Source organism: Pseudopodoces humilis, chromosome 18 (assembly GCF_049639895.1).
Source record: "Pseudopodoces humilis isolate 2021_Gansu_Grassland_sample_001 chromosome 18, ASM4963989v1, whole genome shotgun sequence".
NCBI classification, from domain to species: Eukaryota; Metazoa; Chordata; class Aves; order Passeriformes; family Paridae; genus Pseudopodoces; species Pseudopodoces humilis.
This window is the reverse complement of record NC_142217.1, coordinates 15,328,985-15,346,785: the sequence shown is the minus strand read 5'-3', so window position 1 is coordinate 15,346,785 and position 17,801 is coordinate 15,328,985. Positions and strand designations below refer to the sequence as shown.

Genomic DNA, 17,801 nt, shown 5'->3' with positions numbered 1-17,801 from the left:
TCATTTTATATTACTATGGCATAGATGAAACCTGTGAGCCAGAAATGACTCCTGAGCGTGCACAGTGTGCCAGACACACAAAGTACTCTCTATACTCTGCTTCCAACATGTATATCTTTGAGCCAATTCCCAACCTGGTGATGCCAAAACAGGAGCCTTTCCATTGCCCAGACAAGTTCCTGTTCCCTGCCTTAGGGCACACTCCCTGTGATTTCATTTCCTGGGGTTGCTGTGTGCATTCAGCAGTGTGCTAGCACAGTGTTCCTGGTCCTCTGGAGGGGTACTGATCAGTTAAGATTGTTTTTATTCCTGTTTCTCCAGGCTTAGAGCACAGCACACAAGGCAAGTGATCTCCTTGAATGGTGTGGGCTGTGAGGTTACAGCCTGTCACTACTTTGCAGTGGCTGCATGCCCAGATTAAGACCAAGCACACAGAGAGGGCAGGAGCACTTGATGTCCTTTACATTCTCCTCCTTCTGATTTGGTGGCAATTGGCTCCTGTGTGCACACCCTCAGCGTGGAAAAATGAGTCAGCATTCCTAAAATATCTGGCAATACAAACAAACAAACCCCTTAAGGTTAATTTTTCATATGGCCTGTGTAAATAGAGAAGCTGTTTCAAGCAAGACAAGGGACTGCAAGTATCTCTTCCCTCTGAATTTAAATTAAGAAACGTGTTTCCAAAACAAAATAAAGTGAGGGCTTTTGACCAAACCACTGAAAAGTACATTAAAACTTCCACTAAAATCACAGGAAACAGCTGTAGAAGTTCTTGAGCTGTCACCTGATCTGTCCCTATACCTCAATGCAGAATTAACAGTACCTGTAGTATTCCTGACAAATGTTTCTCTGAATTGTTCTTAAATCTCTTCAATGATGAGACTCTGCCATATTCCCTAATGCCTCGTGTATTCTGAAGTGTTCCTGTCTCATCTTTGTAAACAAAGTAAGTCAGAGTCTAAGAACTGCAACAACATTAATATGGAAGATACACATACAATAAAACCTACAGATAAGCTCCCCTAGTGCTAGGGTTTCTGAGTTAGAATAAATATAATGCTGCAAACAGCAATAGCTTTACAAAAGCTCCTAAAATGAGGGAGGAAACAATTTGTCCATGATACTGAGTTATCACTGTTTTTCTCTATCTGTATGAATTTACTGTCTCCCACAGCAAGCGTAAGTTTAAAGTAAATGTGGGAGAAGGGAAAGGGGGAGTTAAAGGAAGGGATCTCTGCCTTGTGCAAGAGTAGTCTGGAACCTTTTGGTAAGTCTTCTCACAAGATGAGGACCTAGGAGCACTCTGCAAACAAAGGCCTTTTTTTTTCCTTTCAAAGCCACGGGAAATGTCAGTTTTGTATCTGTAATTTTGTATTTCAGCATTTTTATTGACCATCTGCATTGTGAAATTGTTTTTCTCTCTCAGGTGTAAGGAAGAAACCAACGCAGCATGTTCTCAAACCCAGAAATGTACACAGCATGGAATCATCCACAGCAACCATTTCTCTGTTTGATTCTCTCAACTGAAATGAAGAAAGTTGAAAAAGACATCAAGTTCTGCAGCAGAACTTGAATCAAACTTCTCTGAATTCCTGTCCTGGCATATCAGGACCCACTGAACAAATTTTGCCTGTTGTGCTTCAACCTGATCCAATCTCTGTCAGGATCTCTGAGCACTGAGCAAACATTGGGGAATGTACACACAAGAGAAGAAATCATCTTTCATGCATGTCACTGGGAATAACCACATAATCAAACCTATTACTAAATATCAAAGCATCAGCTGATCCCTGTAAAATATGAATATCAATTGGCTGGAGGGGAAAGACAGATTCATAGAATCTTGGAATGGTTTGGGTTGGAAGAGAGCCTGAAGATCTCCTAATTCCAGCCCCCTGCCATGAGCAGGGACACATTCCACTAGAGATGTGGAAGCCTGTCACAACAAGAGCTTCAGAAACAAAAAGGCACCTATTCCAGAAAAACAAAGTACAACACAAAATGTTACATTTAAGTGTATGCACTGCACAAAATGCCTTAGTTTACTACATAAGCCAAGAGACTTCTCAACTGTGGTGCTCACTGTATACTCAGATATACAAAGCTCAACAAATTTAAAGTTGGATAAAGCTATGGAGGAGCTCTCAAAGCAATCAGGAGCTGCCCTGTCTCACAGACACATATAAAGTTCAAGACATTGAACTTCCTAAGAACGAGAGCATGAAAATAATGATTATTTTCATAATTGCTGGAAGGTCAAGGAGAATAGACAGAAGACATCTAGCATCAAAAAAGTAACAGTAGCAGGCAAAGAACAGGAAATATGTTTGTGAAAACGCCTGAATGATGAATCCAGAGCTTTATGACACTGTCCTTTAACAGCCAGTTAAGCTGTAGACCCTTCAAGTGTTTTCTTCTGGAAAAAGAAAGCCTTTATACAAAACAAAACACTTCAAAAGGTGGCACAGAATAAAATATTCTCTTTGCCCTCCCCCAAAGCAGCCAAAGTTAAAAGCTCAGCAAGCTCTTGTGTGCTCTGCACAGAGCACAAGCCTTGCAAAGAGAGCCCTGTGCAGATGGCACCCGTAAAGAACAAGAGGTACTCCCACCAAACTGACAAAATAAAATTCACACCCGCAGCCGTCCTTTCCCCCCAATATCACACCATATGCTGCCTACAAGTTTTTACCCTTCTTCCAAACAGATTTCATAAATTAATAACTTAAGGAGCAGGATAAGCGCCAATGAAATTAAATGCATCCAAATATATTAATATGCACAAATTATTGTTGATGAACTGGCACAGAGCTCATCCAACAATCCACAACACACAAACCATGCCACATGCTGTTTATGCATATTCCTGCTTTCAGTATATACTGTATCTACCTTCTGGCCACACAAAGCCAAGTCTGGAAGCAGATAGGAAAGAGCAGAATGGAAGGTCAGAGTAAATATAATCCAAAAGCAATCCAGAAAAGAACAAAACTGAGATGGGGATGACTGGCCTTGTTGAAAACGCCACTCTTGCTGTGCTGACACCAAGTTAATCAGGTGAAAATACAGTGGTAAATCAAGGTTTATTTCAGATTGTTGGCCAGAGAGATCTACGGATGTCCTGTCCCTGGAAGCATCCAAGGACAGGCTGGATGGGGTTTGGAGCAACCTGGGATAGTGGAAGGTCCAAAATTCCATGGCAGGAAGTGAAACTGGATGAGCTTTAAGGTCCCTTCCAACCCAACCCATTCTGTGATTCTATGATTTTTTAAACATAAGAAAAAGAACCTTCTCATGCTAAGGACACATCTCTGCCCATGACAAGACAAGAGGCACTTGTCTATAACCTCTGCAGCTCCGTGGGCTAATTCTCAACTTCCTTATCTGTAACAACAAATACCTCATCTAAATAAGGTATCTTGTTCAGAAGGCCATAATTAGATTCTGGCTAAGTACTGCTGTTGGGTTTTCCTCGGTAAGAAAATTCAGATTTCCATAAAAACCCATTCAAACAGATGACCAAGTCACTGTCACTGACTGCATTTTTCATTGAAAGGCCGTTGTTTTGACTGCATACTGAAGTTATAGAGTGACTTAGTGAAGAAAACACAGCACAGAAAAAAAATTAACTACCATTAAAGAAAGAGGTAAGACAAATAATTGAGTCAGCAAGCATTTTACACTTGAAATCAGCATATATGTGGGAGGAAAAAAAGGACTTTTTTTGGTACTTTTATCCAGTTGGATTTAAGTGATGAAGTTTTACCTGAAGAAGTGCAGAACACAGTTTAAGAAAATCAAATTGAAATAGTCTTTAAACTAAAAATAATGTGTCTGGATCAGAAACAACCACGGATCTACTTCTAAAAAGTCCAGAGCAGGAAAATCAGGTCTGTGTTAGAAGTCTGGAACATGATCCAAGCCCTGGATCAAGAACCTTTTCCTCTAAGGAACTTCCCACTGTGCAAACATATATAGAGTATCTTCCTTTGCCTCCAATCTCAAAGAGCCACCTAGAGTTACAAAATTAAAGTATTTTCTATGCAAGTAATAGGAATGGCAATTTTCCAAGACAGGATAACAGAAAAATTCAACCCCAACTGCAATCTGCTGATTTCACATACAAGTAGTTTTAACTTTGTAAAGTCTGCGGGGGTTTTAGCTGACGTAAAATGAAAACATCAACAGGACAGCTCATACGCTGAGTGACATCAGCTCCTGATCTTCCTGAAAGAGGGTCTAAAATTCAAACAAATCTTGAGGTAACAAGATCAGAACACTCCTCATTCTTCATTGGAGCTGGCCTGGTAGCAACAGGGAAGTGCTGTTCATCAGTCAACTCTTCAGATGCTGACTGATTTTTGTCTAACAAAAGTTACAACAAAAGTTTGCTCACTCCAAGCAGGAAAATGCTGGGGGGATTTCACTGATAACTCAGTTGTTCCTAATCTTACCCAGGAACAATTAAATCACAGATAACTCAATCAACAGCTGTGCAGATAAACCATACACAGTGACATTACTGCAGTGATGCAAATGCTTTCTGGCACCAGGCTTTGGAAAACCAGGTGACAAGTTCCCAGACAGTCCATACACAAAAATGCAACTGAAGCATCCAATCTGGAATTTCTCCTCACAAAGCCTTTTGCAGAGGAAAGCTTTGATTTTATATTGATAAAGAGCTAAGTTTAGGAAGTCTAATGAGACTTTCTGAAAGTACAGCTATACAAACCTCAGAGAGTAAATCACTACTTGGGTTTTAGTATTCTTGAAATATTCACAAGCCTCCAATTTTTTAGAATTTCCTGTGAGCTTTGAGAAGAAAGGGCTTTTTAAATTTATTTTTAGGATCAGCTTTATCAATTTTAGACCTAAGAAATGTATTACACAACTGGGTCCAATGGTCAGACATGCTAAACTCGTGACAAAGTCAAACAGGAACAGAAAGCTCTCCCTATTGATATGACGGTATCATTTTTTGATTTTACCAATTTTAAGAAACAATTTTTCTTAAAAAAAATAATTTTAATAATGAAGTTAATACAAATAAAGCCAAAGAGGAAACATTCACCTGAGTAGTCTTAAATATGGTTTTCCTTTCCTTCATCACGCAGCAAATCTAAAAGAATTTAAGAATCAGAGATTTCTATTCAGGATGCACTTTGTGCAGTCATAACTTCAAATATCAAAGTATTACTGCTTACAAATCAGTAATTTAAAGCCACAGCTAAAAATGTGGTGCTATACCAAACCATATTTTTCATTCCACTTTTCCACTTCAGCTACCTTAAGTACCATCCAACGAGAAAAAACACACCAAAGTGCTGGTATATACACAAAAAACATCCAAGTACTAATGCAGCCTTCAACACATCCAAGTTAGAGAGGCAAAAATGCTTCTGGTAGCTTGTGTAGAGAACCAGAAATATTTTCCAGGTCACTGTTCCTCTTTCCTTGCAACCTTCACACGGGAGTTCTGCTGCAATATTTATTCCACTCATGCTGCTCTCTGGCCCATCAGGCTGCTCAGCACTGCAGCTGCAGAACCCACCTGCTACTCCCAGGCAGTTTTGGTTTTGCCACTTCTCCATCCCATCACTTCTGGTGAAGAGGATTTGCTCAGTCTCCTGGAAAGGTTTGTCTCCCCTCTGCCTTTTTGCAACACTGCAAATGGGAATCCCGGGTGGCTCCTGCTAATTACCCATGTGCATTGGGACTCTAATTCTTCCTATTGTTAATACACCCATCTTTAGCCACAAAGTCACTTCACATGCTAATCAGAGAGCAGCTGATCCCAAGCTAATATTTCATATACCCAGGAGAACAGATCTGCTGGGGGTATTAATGACAGCAGAGCAAGATGAGCTTAGAAAATAGTTCCCAAAAGATACTGTATCACTTCTAGTTCAACCCTCTAACAAATAATTTGCTTGTCAATGTGGAGCTTTGTCCCTTCCCTCCCTTGCAGAGGGAGGCCACTTTACAGACAAGAGGAGACTGAAAAAATTAATTTTTTCTTTGACAATGTTGAAATCTAATTAATTAGCTGTTAAATCTTATCTAATTTTTCCATGTACAAGTTTTTGTGTTTATGGGGTGCCTGAAACATCAGTTTCAACCCAAAATCAAGACAAACATTTCTACAACTATTGAATAGTCCAGGACACTACTCAGTCCTGCTGCTGAGAGCAATGTTAAATAACTTGGGAAATTTCTACGTTCCCCACAATACGCCATCCCTTCAGCCTGATCTGTGGAAAAAGCTGTGGCAACACTGTGAAAAAATCAGCATGCAAGTGTCTGGAGTAGAACAAGGTCTGAGAATGTCTTGAGCTGACAGTGCTTCCACAGAGCACGTTTATGGTCTGAGTGGACGTGACATTCCTTCTGAATCTCCTGAAATACAGAAGCTCCATCAAAATGTCAACTCAGGACACCAGAACATGCAATGTCCCACATAAAATCCACACTGCAAGTATTTCTCATCACGGCTTTTTGCCTGTAAGAAAACTCAGTTTCCACTTCGCTAACAGTGTGTTCCAAGTCACTTTGAAGGTGCTTATGTGCAACATTGGGAACAACCCTGTACATCCCAAAAGGGGAATCAGCACAGTTCCCAAAGCCTACAGCAGTGCCCAGTTTGAGTTCTCATTTCAGGAGCAATCTGCTCAATGGCAAAATAGAGATTCATGTCAAGTTACCTGCACTACTTGCTAGCTGGAAAAATTATCTATGAGATGGAAACACACAGCATTTTAAAGAAAATCAAGGAAAATGTATGGATTTCTGTTAAGTTTTTTTCCTCGTTTTTCTGAAGATGTGAACAAGAAGCTCCTTCTTCAATGGGTTTCAAATTGTCAATCAAGTAGAAAAATCAAAAGCTGTGAGTTTTCTACATTATTTCCTCTAGTGAACCACCAGTTCAAGTCTCCATTATAAGATATTCATCTCATGTCTGAATATTCTTCAGTTTTAATTCATGGTGCTGATCAAAGACAAAAGATCCTGCAGCTGTACAAAAGTTCAAACAGCTCAAAAAGCAGCAGACACATCCAGCTGTTCTGAGAAGCACCATGAGATTGCTACAAATCTGGGATAAAAAAATTCCCTTCATGTTCCCAGGATGTTCAGCCACAGAGTAAACATCCACCTAAATGAGTGTCATGCACATAATACAGATGTGACTGGCAACTGCAACAAACATATTGTACCACCTCAGTGTGTTTTAGATACAAAGAACATCAAATTTAATGTATTTTATTGTCAGGGCTCAAAATCATATGCAAAACCTTCACATACAAGTTATGTACATCCTTTCAAGGCCACGCCTGCCCAGATTTCAGTGTTGTCCCATGTATTTTAGTTATAACACTGATACACTTGTCTTACACAAATGCTGAAACAAGTGTTGGCATAACCACCATACCAGGTTATGACAGAGCAGTGAAATGTTCCACTCCCAAGTGATGTCCGTGGGATTTCTGGGGGTAGGATAGAAAGCCACAAACCTCCCCCTGGCCTTCCTCTTAAAACAGCTTTGAAAAGAGCATTTTATGCATAAAAGGCAGCTGGTTATGTTTTAACAGACTCTTGTGTAAACAGAAGTGCTCAACAGATGTGCAGTGCCTATCAGAGATGGTTATCAGCATCATTTTCATTTCCAGAACCAATAAAACTGGACATCATGCCTATTCTCTGAGCCATTTACCTACCTCAGAAGATAAACTGGATTCACTAATATCTGCTATGGGATTGATAAAAACCTGATGTAAAAAGAATTGAGTATTAGAAAAAGAGAGAAATGAGAAGGTCCAGCTACAGCAGCATTTCAGTCTGCAAACAGGCTCTCCACTGATCTGAAACTGCAAATAGACAAGTCAAAATGAGGGGAGGGAAGGCAAAAAGACTGTGAAGCAGGTTTATATTTAGCACCAGGTTAGGTGGAGAGAAAAGGCTCAAGGACAATGGCAGGTCTTTTCTTCCTTGAGCTAAACCCCCAATGCATTTTTGTGAAAGAAAGCAAGTCTTCTGCTTTTAACTGCAGCTCAAAACTGCATTATGGTTCCTGGGTGCTTTGATTTTTTTTCTTTTCTTTCTAAATCTCAGCACACAGGCAGCTCCAGGGCTCAGTAGGAGAACTCTTAAAAGCAGGCCTGCAGAAGTGAAGAGATCAGTCATTCCCTTGTCCCCGTGTTCCTGGAGCTCCCCCGCCCAGGCAGCCGCGGATGAGATTTCACGCAACCAGACATGGTCTTTTTAAACAGCCTGAAAGATTTAAAATCCTCCAAGAGCAAGCAGAGCATTCCTTCTGATTGGAAAGAGAAACACTGAAACGTGTTTCAATTCTTCACACAGGTCACGGTAACCTTCAAAATTCTATCAAACTTCTTCTCCCCTCTCCAGCTCTATTATCTTTAGTAATTTGTAACATTCTTTACAAAATATACTGGAGCTTGTCAGAACACAAATCCCAGTGTGAACATGATGCAAGCAATCTTTGCTTAGTTCGTTTTTCCTAGGCTGCTTGAAGTTTCCAAAGTCCAGATGTTTTTCCAACTGTCTTCCCTGTCCCACGACTGCAAAAACATAGGTCCTTTCTTTAGAATTACCATTTTATATACATTTTCAACTTACTCAGTGCTTCTCAGTCTATTTTTTCCAAATAAACATACACATACTTTGGATTAAATGACTTACTGTATTAGAAACATAACATTAGAAAGCTTTAGAAAGTATGTTCAGTATATTTTGACAAATACAAACATGCTGAAAGCATGACATGTTCCATGAAACAGTACAGAGCTTTAAAATTGTGGAAAAAATTCAAACAGCTTCCTACTTGCAATGTCTATGGATATGCCTCCAACCTTTTACAATTAACAATCTTGTACCATTAACCATTATTTCCAACCTTCACCTTTAAAATGTTACTGTGCATTTAACAGCATAGGAAAATGCCTGATAATCTTAATTAGAGCTTGTCAGGGAACTAATTTTAACTCCCTGCTACCCCAATCTAAAAACAGCAGGGAAAAAATTGGAAGAACTATTAATTTTTATCACCTTTACCCAAATACTGTCCAGCCAGAAGCAATGCATACATTTCAGAGAATTCTTTGCTCCAGACCACTGAACTCTTAAGCATTAAACCTTTGAGATGCATTTCAAACCTGCTATTTGACACCACTGGAGAAATAAAATCACTTTTCAGAGCTCATATGAAATTGAAGATATCCCATTTAGAGAGTAAAACACAAAGTAGGAATGTGCTGCTTCTGCTAAAACCAGATTTACCAATAGACTGCTTTGGTTAAGGATGCACCAACTACAGGATTTCCCTTCACATCACTGCACGGGATCTCTGATGAAGGCTGAGTTCAGATCATTCAGTGACTTCTCATTACAAACATACTGTCAAAAAAAGGACTGTGTTTTGTTACACATTTTTACACAGCTCAGTCATCAGCAGTACCTGCAGTCACAGAGCGCAGATCCTTCCACAGAGAGAAAAAGGTATTTTCTTGTTTTAAAGCTTACAAAAATCCACTACAATTACCAATGAAAAAACAACACAGAATTTTGAACATACAAATCAGTGACAATTTAACTCCAGAAAAGATTTCTGGAACTCACCTATGGTGCAGTTTGTGGTTATTTTTCTTCTCTTGGGGTTGTGTCGTAGCAATTCTAACTCTCTCTTGGTCGGCTCCCATGTTGAATACTTCTCTCCAATGCCTAAGCAGATGAAAACAAAGTTTCAGGAAGTTCTTTAGTAAAAGGATTAAAAATTCTGTTCATGTCAAAACTTTCAACTTGCTGTCCATTAGGTTAGATTCAATTTATGCACAACTTCAGGGCACTGACTGCTTTTTACCCCTTCTCAAAAAATAGGGTTTGGAAAGGTATCAACAAATTTTCCAACAAAGAACTAACGTAAGAAAAGAAAGGTACTTCTTTATTTATAAAGAACAGATAGGCAAAAACTTTCCATTATTGGATTATAATCCTCCTTTCAGTTAAAAAAATAAATTCCAGCACAAGAATAAACTTGCTAATACACAAAAAACCATTTATTTGTGCTCAGAGGAGGTTAAATGACAGAACCAGCATCGATGAGCTTGACAAGTTATTAAATAAATCTAAACTGACCCAACCTAATGGACAGATAATCTTTAGAGAACAGCAGAATTTAATAATTCAATATACTAAATAGTTGCTACATGTCTTAGGATATGCCATTACATAGAATGACCTTTCCTTGTACCATTAGACAGTTTTAATTTTTGACATTCACTTTGCTGACGTATCTAATGTTATCTAAAAATTAAATTAGTAGTAGGTTTAAACACCACCCTCCCTCCACCAACTAGCCAAAACTCTCCAAACATTAAACTACCCTTCCTCATGAGCTAAAATCTGTCATTATTCTCTTTGACCACTAACATTGCATTTCCAGTAGATTTCTTTTGCTCAAAGGAAAGTGCAGTAGAAATGAGTCAGGCCAGTAGTATGGAGACCAGATTTGAAATCAGCACAGAGCTGTGTTCAGTGTAAACCTGATATGAGAAAAATACAACAGTGAAGACTCACGTGCTGACCAGCTCAATACTGCTGCAGCTTTCTATGTAGCACAGAAATTGCTGTGCAAGGTCAATTACTGTGAATCACAAAGGCATCTCGGCATTAAAAATAAAGAATTATAAGATGGCAAGCAGTCTATTCTAAAACTGAGAATTAAAGTCAATTAAGAGTTATTTTTCACAGAATGCATGGAGCAGAAGCAACGCTTTGCTACAGAAAATAAATTATAAATCATACATATGAAAAGGATAGTAGAAAAATATAGCTGGAGGCTTACACATTCTGCATAATATACATTAAATTTTAATAGCTCTTTGATCTTCATTTTCAGAAATAGCTATGCTTGTCAGAAGCTACCCTCCCAAAAATGTTCAATTCATAGTTACTACTGACCCTCCAGGTTCTAGTAATAGGTCTGATTTTTTGATTCTCAAGGACTAGAAAATTCTTATTTACACAAATATACCCATCTCTGACTTTATTTGATTCAACAACAGATTATGGAAGGAGCTTAAGGAACAATACCAGAATCCCTTTCCTTTATCCAAGGTTCAGCATCAAGCTACACACCCAGGAAAACAGAAAAGGCAGGGAATGACTGAGACTGATGAGATAACACAGCTGCAATGCTTTGGACACACTGCACGTCTGCAGAGACCCTTTGGAGACGCACAGATGGACACTTCACAGAGGATGGAACATTGGCTTCCAACAGGTTTGGCATTAGATGTCTCCAGCAACCCTGGTCATATTTGCTCCCTTAGGAATTTATATAAATTCATTGGTAACACAGTGTTAGTACCAGCAATTGCATTGTGCAGCTGAAAATTCCTGTGTTTGGGTTCACTGCAGTTAAAACATGGCCAAACACAGTCAGTCAAATCAGTGTGATGAACCCTGATAATAATTTAAAAACACCCCCTTGGATATGTTTAAATCCTGGTTTAAGTCAAATACAACAAAATTCATACCTGGAAACACATGTGCACTTTAGGCATGCAATAGCTCCATGTATATCAGCAGCACTATTCATATATATTTATATATATCTATATATAATTATATAGTTTAAATGCTGGAGAGGATGGGGACCAAAGCATGTCACAAGAGCAACTCTAAGTAAGGTTAAACATGACAGACTGGATTACTTTCAAGGATTCTGGATGAATCAAATATTTGTTCAATTAAAAAGAAATGAAAGAAAACAAAAAACCATGTGCAATTAATGCCACAAACAGAGCAAACCAGACAGAAAACATTCTTGCAGAAGCCTTTCATTAGAAGGAGCACAAGTTAAGTCAGACACAGAAATTAAAATGTGTTCTGTTCCAGCTATATAACTTAGCAGGAATGTTGAGGTTATATTACTCTTGAAAATTTGGAAAAGGCAGAGCCATTTATTAGGAATGGTTGGATGTTTAAAAATTCAAAACAACAAAAAAAACAACCAAGAGACAAAGAAGGAAAGAGGTTTAATAAAGAGGTCTAATAACACTCACAAGCATGCCAAAAACTCCAATATAAACTACCTTAAACAAAGATTTGCAAACCATGCATAGGTCACCATTTACAATTAAAAGAAATTAGTGTTAGAGAAGTGAAAATTAGTAATTTTTAAAATGCTGCATTAAAATAGTCAGACATTCAGGTCAGCATGTGAAATCTCCATCTAAGAAATTATTTTATTGGGTGAAATACTCAAATTGGCATTTCTCAGAGAATTCATCAGGGGCATAGGGGTGAGTGAAGGGAAAGGCATTGAAGGCTCTAGTTTATAATAGTCACAATTTTTCAGTCATTGTTTACTTTGCTAAACTTCAGCAAATTCCAATTTTTCCCCTCCCAAAACTTCAAACATTAATTAAAACAAAGGGCTCTGTGTATTCTCACCTCCCCTGTTATTAATATTCAATACCCAAGGAAAAGTTACTGGCCAAGTTGCAACTTGTTCAGAGTTACATCAGATAACCCTGAACTACAGCTGGACTGGGGAACTCAGCACACTGGGAGTTAACACTACAGGAGTACGAAATGAATCTCATGATTTGGGGGTTTTCTTAAAGTTGTTTTTTTTTTTCTTTCTCCAGGCATCATGTTGTTATGTGAGCATCTATTAAAGTATAAACTAACACACTTCAAGCACTGTGGAGAACAATTTGAAAATATACTGCATTTACCCTTCAGTTTTTAAGCCAATCAGTTTCTGCAGACTCAATTAACTTCTGAAGTTCTTTGAGTTGGCAACAAGATCTGAGGTAAATTAACTCTGTGGTAGCAATATAAACCCAAGACACCGAGTTTGGGGTTTGTGCTCCTCTTGACATTCAGTTTGGAGCAAGAAGGGATCTTTCAGATAACAAGAGGGAGGGAGCACATGGATTGGAACAATGGAGAGAGAAGGAAAAAACCCGACATAATTCTCCATTATTCCTCCCATGTACATTTCTCTTTCCTTACATAAATTTTTGAGGAAACACATGGATTCATAATAAGACATAAAAAAGAACCTATGCCATGACTTTAAAGAAAAAAAAAGTCTACATTGCAGACTCCAGTAATTTAAAGTGTTGTTGTCTATTCCTTGATTTTCTGTCTTCACTGGTCACTACAGATTAGTTCTCCAGGGACAGAAGATGCAATGTGCATATTCATACAAATATGCATTTGTGTATACATATTTAATGTGCCATTCATTAGTCAGTTAATCAGCACAGAGGCTTCCTGCCTGGCAGCTCCTCTGGGTGAATCTTCAGCCTTCTCTGCACAACTCTGTGGTCCATGATGACCAGAGGAACAATTTTGTAGCTGTAACTCCCTGCAATATAAACTACAGCAGGCTGATGTCCAAGGAAGGACAAAGTGGCTGCATCTCAGTCCACAAGGCACAAATCTATCAATCGATAAGAACAACATTACTGAGAAATTACTCTTTAAACCTGCATACTTAAAAGCAAGGAACTGGGGGAGGTTTCCTCTTCTGTAGCATAATGTAGATCTGTTATGCTGTTGCAGATGATTAATTTGGTGCCCCAAACACAGACTGAAGGAGCTTCCAAAAGAGGTGCAGAGCTTGAATGAAAGGTTTTTAAACATATTACCATTTTGTCTTGCTTTGAAAACCAGTGCTCTGTGCTAAAACATTTTAAGATGTATTTATTGTTCTAGGACTCACAATCCTTCTTTCCTCTGACTCCGTTCCCTCAAACAGGGAACAAGCAGGAAGCAGACTGGGATCTGTAGTAGGAACTAAGTGAATGCAGCTATCTTTTGAGCCAGCAGAAAAGCTCTCGTTAATACGATGTTAGCTGCTATTTTTAAAATTGGAAATGAGGTTAAGAATGGTTTGAAGTCATATCAGCCCTGACTAAGGCTGTCACATTGAAACAGGATGCCATGGATTCCGGAAGAGACATAACTAGACAGAAGTCATCTGTCTTCAAATACAGACTTTCCCACTTTAAGAAAACATACCCCCCAGAGGCCACTGGAAATGGAAGATGACAAGCTTTTAAAACTGATGCTTACAGACTACTCAGCTTAGAATAAATGAGATCTCCTTTCCAAACAAAAACAAAACAAAAAAAGAGTAAAGTTTTGGAGGAATTCTATCAAGGAAAGGGCATATGAAATCAAGTCTGCTGCAATTATTCAATCATTGGAACATATCCAAACAAGAGGAAAACGATTTGCACAATAAAACTGGCATTCTTAACTGTGATTTATGTCTAAAATGGCAGGATAATCAGCAAAGGGACGCTTGTTAGTGAGGTGCGTCGCCAGCCCACGCCTCTTACCTGTCATTGTACACTGGTAGTGAGAAACCACTGTTGGGGTGAAGGCTAAAAAAGAAAAAATTAGGGAAAGCAAACTGAATAAAACAAATGTGTGTACATATATTTGTGTGTAAATATTTCTACACAGACACTGTGTGTGTACCATGAAAGCACAGGTGTGTAAGTAAGCTGGCATGTTCTATTTAAAAAAAAAGTTTAAAAAAATCACACACAAGGGTGGCATTTCATGTGAGGGGAACAGATTTATTGCCCTGTACCATGTAAATAAGCCTAAAGGAGCAGACTGTTACATTCTCTACCTAATACAGATCTAACTTTTGATATTATGGCAAATTTTGCAGGAATAATGTTACATATTTCTATATTTTTATTGCAATTAAAAACAAAATATTTTTGCTACTATTAGGTGTGGTGCACGTGTTAAACCCAGTCTGACTCCTGGAAAGCAAGAACTAACATCTCTAACTAACATGGCCTGCACTACTCTCTCTAAAGAGCTCACTCTTCCCCTTAGTGTCTTTTTGCCACTGAACAAATGGGAGGGACAGGTATGATTAAAAACAGAAACAAGAAATTCAGGCAGGAAAACCAAACCTTGTAATTTCCAAGCTTTTCGTTGTTCTTCTTTGGCAATTTGTTCCATGTCTTTGTCGTATATGTAATCTTGACACATAAAGCAGTATATACCCCCATACAAAAGGTCTATGGCTGCAAAACAGAAGGGAAGTTGGGGAGGAGGAAAAAAAGATGTGAGTTCATAAACCAGAAGGCATTTTAAAGCAGGCTTCTAAGACAGGCAATTCTTTCTTCCAAGCAGTCCACAAAAGAAGAAAAATCTGTACCTTAGAATCTGGAAGGAAAAAAAAAAAAAAAAAAAAAAAGAAAAACCCAAAAAACCCAGACGTTTTTATAGTTTCAGTGTGAGTTATTCAGTTGCTTCTGGCACAGCAAGAAAACTGTGCAGGACAACAGAGCATCAGTTGCCTTCAAGCTGTTTGTAATCCATAATTTACCTTTAAAACACCTGAGTTAGCAAGAGCATCAGGACAGTGACTGACTACAACGCACACAGAACCAGCCCTGTAAGAGGTGACGAGTTTGAACTGTCTTTTCCTAAGACTTCAGCAGTTTCTCTTTGAGGCCATTAAAATAATCAGAAAGCACCTAGTTAAAATCCAAATGAAGGCTCAAACAAAGACAGCACTGCAAATTCAAAACTATTTCTCCAGGGGAAAGGTTTTCCAGGGTAGTTTATTCCACAGTTTACTTCTGTCTCAATTTTTCATTTCACACACCCTTTCAGAACAAACAAATGAACACTGACCAATGTTAAAAATATTTTTCTTGCACAACCTTAAGCAAAAGAAAGCCAAGAAACAAAATGAATACCTGGCTGAGAAATGTCAGTTTACTCCAACATATACTATGGAAAAAGTGCAAAGTAATCATGGTAAACTGATTTTAAGTACATAGATATGAAAAAAAGCCACAATCACTGGAAAGTTAAAAATCAGTGGGCACTAACAAATCTTACTAAAACACAATCTGCAGCAGCAAACACTGAAGAAACACATCACCCTTCTCCCTCAAATGCAGACCTTCCATTTATTTTGTTTTTTAATTCCTTTTATTTCCAGATAACTAGCATTATTAGAATAGTCTTACTGCAATGGAAACTTGTTTTAAACACAGGAAACCATTACCACATTAGGTGGCCTGTGAGGAACAGCACTGCATTACTCTAAAGTGCTCAATAAGCCAAACCACATGCCATGCATCAGGAATTCTGCCATGGATCTCAGCAGGCAAACACAGGTGAAGTTTCTGTGCTGCACTGTTAGTGGGGCAGTGCTTGTGGTGAGGTTCTTTGGTAAAGTTCCTTTCTAACCCCATCTCCTCCATCCTTCACAGCCTCTGCCCCCTCACAACCTGCTGTCCCTCTCCTTTAGACCGTTGCAAGATATTTTTTTCCCTCCTTCCTCTGTTATAAAAATCACTTTCTCAATGATGACTTCAGTTGCTTGTTACTTCTCCTATTCAGTAAACCCCAATTACTTTTAAAGAGTCTTTTTATCTTGCTGATGTGCTCCATTCTTCTGTCCTGCCTATTTGGACGACACTCAGTTTGTGGAAGAGGACAAGGACTGTGTTACCTCATGTAAAGTCACAAACTCAGGATTTTCATTACCTTGTGTAATATCCCAACACCAGAATATTTCACCATGATGCCCAGAGGACTGAATAAACTCCTTTAGCAGAATATCCCAAAAGGAGACAAGACTGAGCTCTGGCGGAGGATTACTAATAAAACATTATGCAGCTGGGGGGCTGGTACATCATAACTTACAGAGCATTGGAGTTCTACAATATTTACTCCATTACTTATTGCATTACCAGTTCTGCAGTTTTCTACAAAACAGCTGTTGAAAATCCAAAGTATTCATCTTAAAACACAAACCCAAATATTGTTCTCCACGTACTTTCAACATCCCACCAACAGACCCCCAAAGAATAGAACAGGGCTGGCAGAATACTGAATAAATAGGATTTTGTGAGCACTAATAGTTACAATTTACCATCAGAATGTATAGGCATAGCTGTGCTCAGAGGATTCCTTACTTTTCCTTTCTTCCTGGATTTACATGCCTGAGCAATGAAACAGAGGTGTCAAGATGTAAACTAACAAAAGACCACCTTCCACAAACCACTTGTTCAGAGCAGGAGGAATTTCTGATGTAAAGGATCAGAAAGTTTCACAGAAACACTGGTGGAGTTAAAGCTGTAATTGTTCAGTACCTGATTAAGGACTCTTGAGGAAATATCCTCTCTCCAGCACACTTATGGGAACAATGCAGTTGTACATTTGCCAACACTTCCAATGTCTTTTTAATGACTGCAAGGGGTTTTGGACAAATTATCTCAAGCACCAGTGACAAGGTGGCCACACAGGCCTGGCCACAGCATGGAGGAAGGGCAGGAGTTTCTCATGGAGCCAGAACACAGCTGCTCAGGCACAGAGTCCATTAGGAAAGCTTGGAAGTTAATTGTTTCAGGTTAATGTAATTTGATTTTTTCCACTGAAATACACTTAGACTTTCTTATGCTGGTTGTCTTGAGGTGAAGAAGAACAGAGGAACTGCTGAAGGGACAGTTTTAATGACAAACTTCCCAAGCGCACAACTCCATAGCACTGACTGAAGTTACACCACACCCAAAGGACAAAGTCCACACAAAACTTTCTCCCTCAAAGGACTGGGGGAAATGAAACAAATTTCATCTCATTGTTAGACTAAACTTTTTTTGTTTTAAACTAACGTGCCATAAGCTCTATCCTAAACTGCAACACCTGGCCAGAAAATTCTGTAAAAAACACAACAGTAAAGCATGAGAATGCACATGCAGCAAATTTCACCACTGGTATTTGCATTG

General features: G+C 38.7%; 1 protein-coding gene across 3 annotated transcripts in view; it reads right to left on the bottom strand.

Moving 5' to 3' along the window:
• USP22 (ubiquitin specific peptidase 22) overlaps positions 1-17,801 on the bottom strand; it is a 92,316-nt gene that overhangs the window by 34,209 nt on the left and 40,306 nt on the right. For 2 of the 3 annotated variants that reach the window (XM_005523042.3, XM_088064154.1), the window contains exons 3-5: positions 14,967-15,080; positions 14,373-14,417; positions 9,631-9,732 (exon numbers count right to left, since the gene is read on the bottom strand). In XM_005523042.3, coding sequence (XP_005523099.1) covers positions 9,631-9,732; positions 14,373-14,417; positions 14,967-15,080 — 261 coding nt within the window. The remainder of the gene's footprint in view (positions 1-9,630; positions 9,733-14,372; positions 14,418-14,966; positions 15,081-17,801) is intronic. The other variant, XM_088064152.1, reaches the window with a different exon arrangement.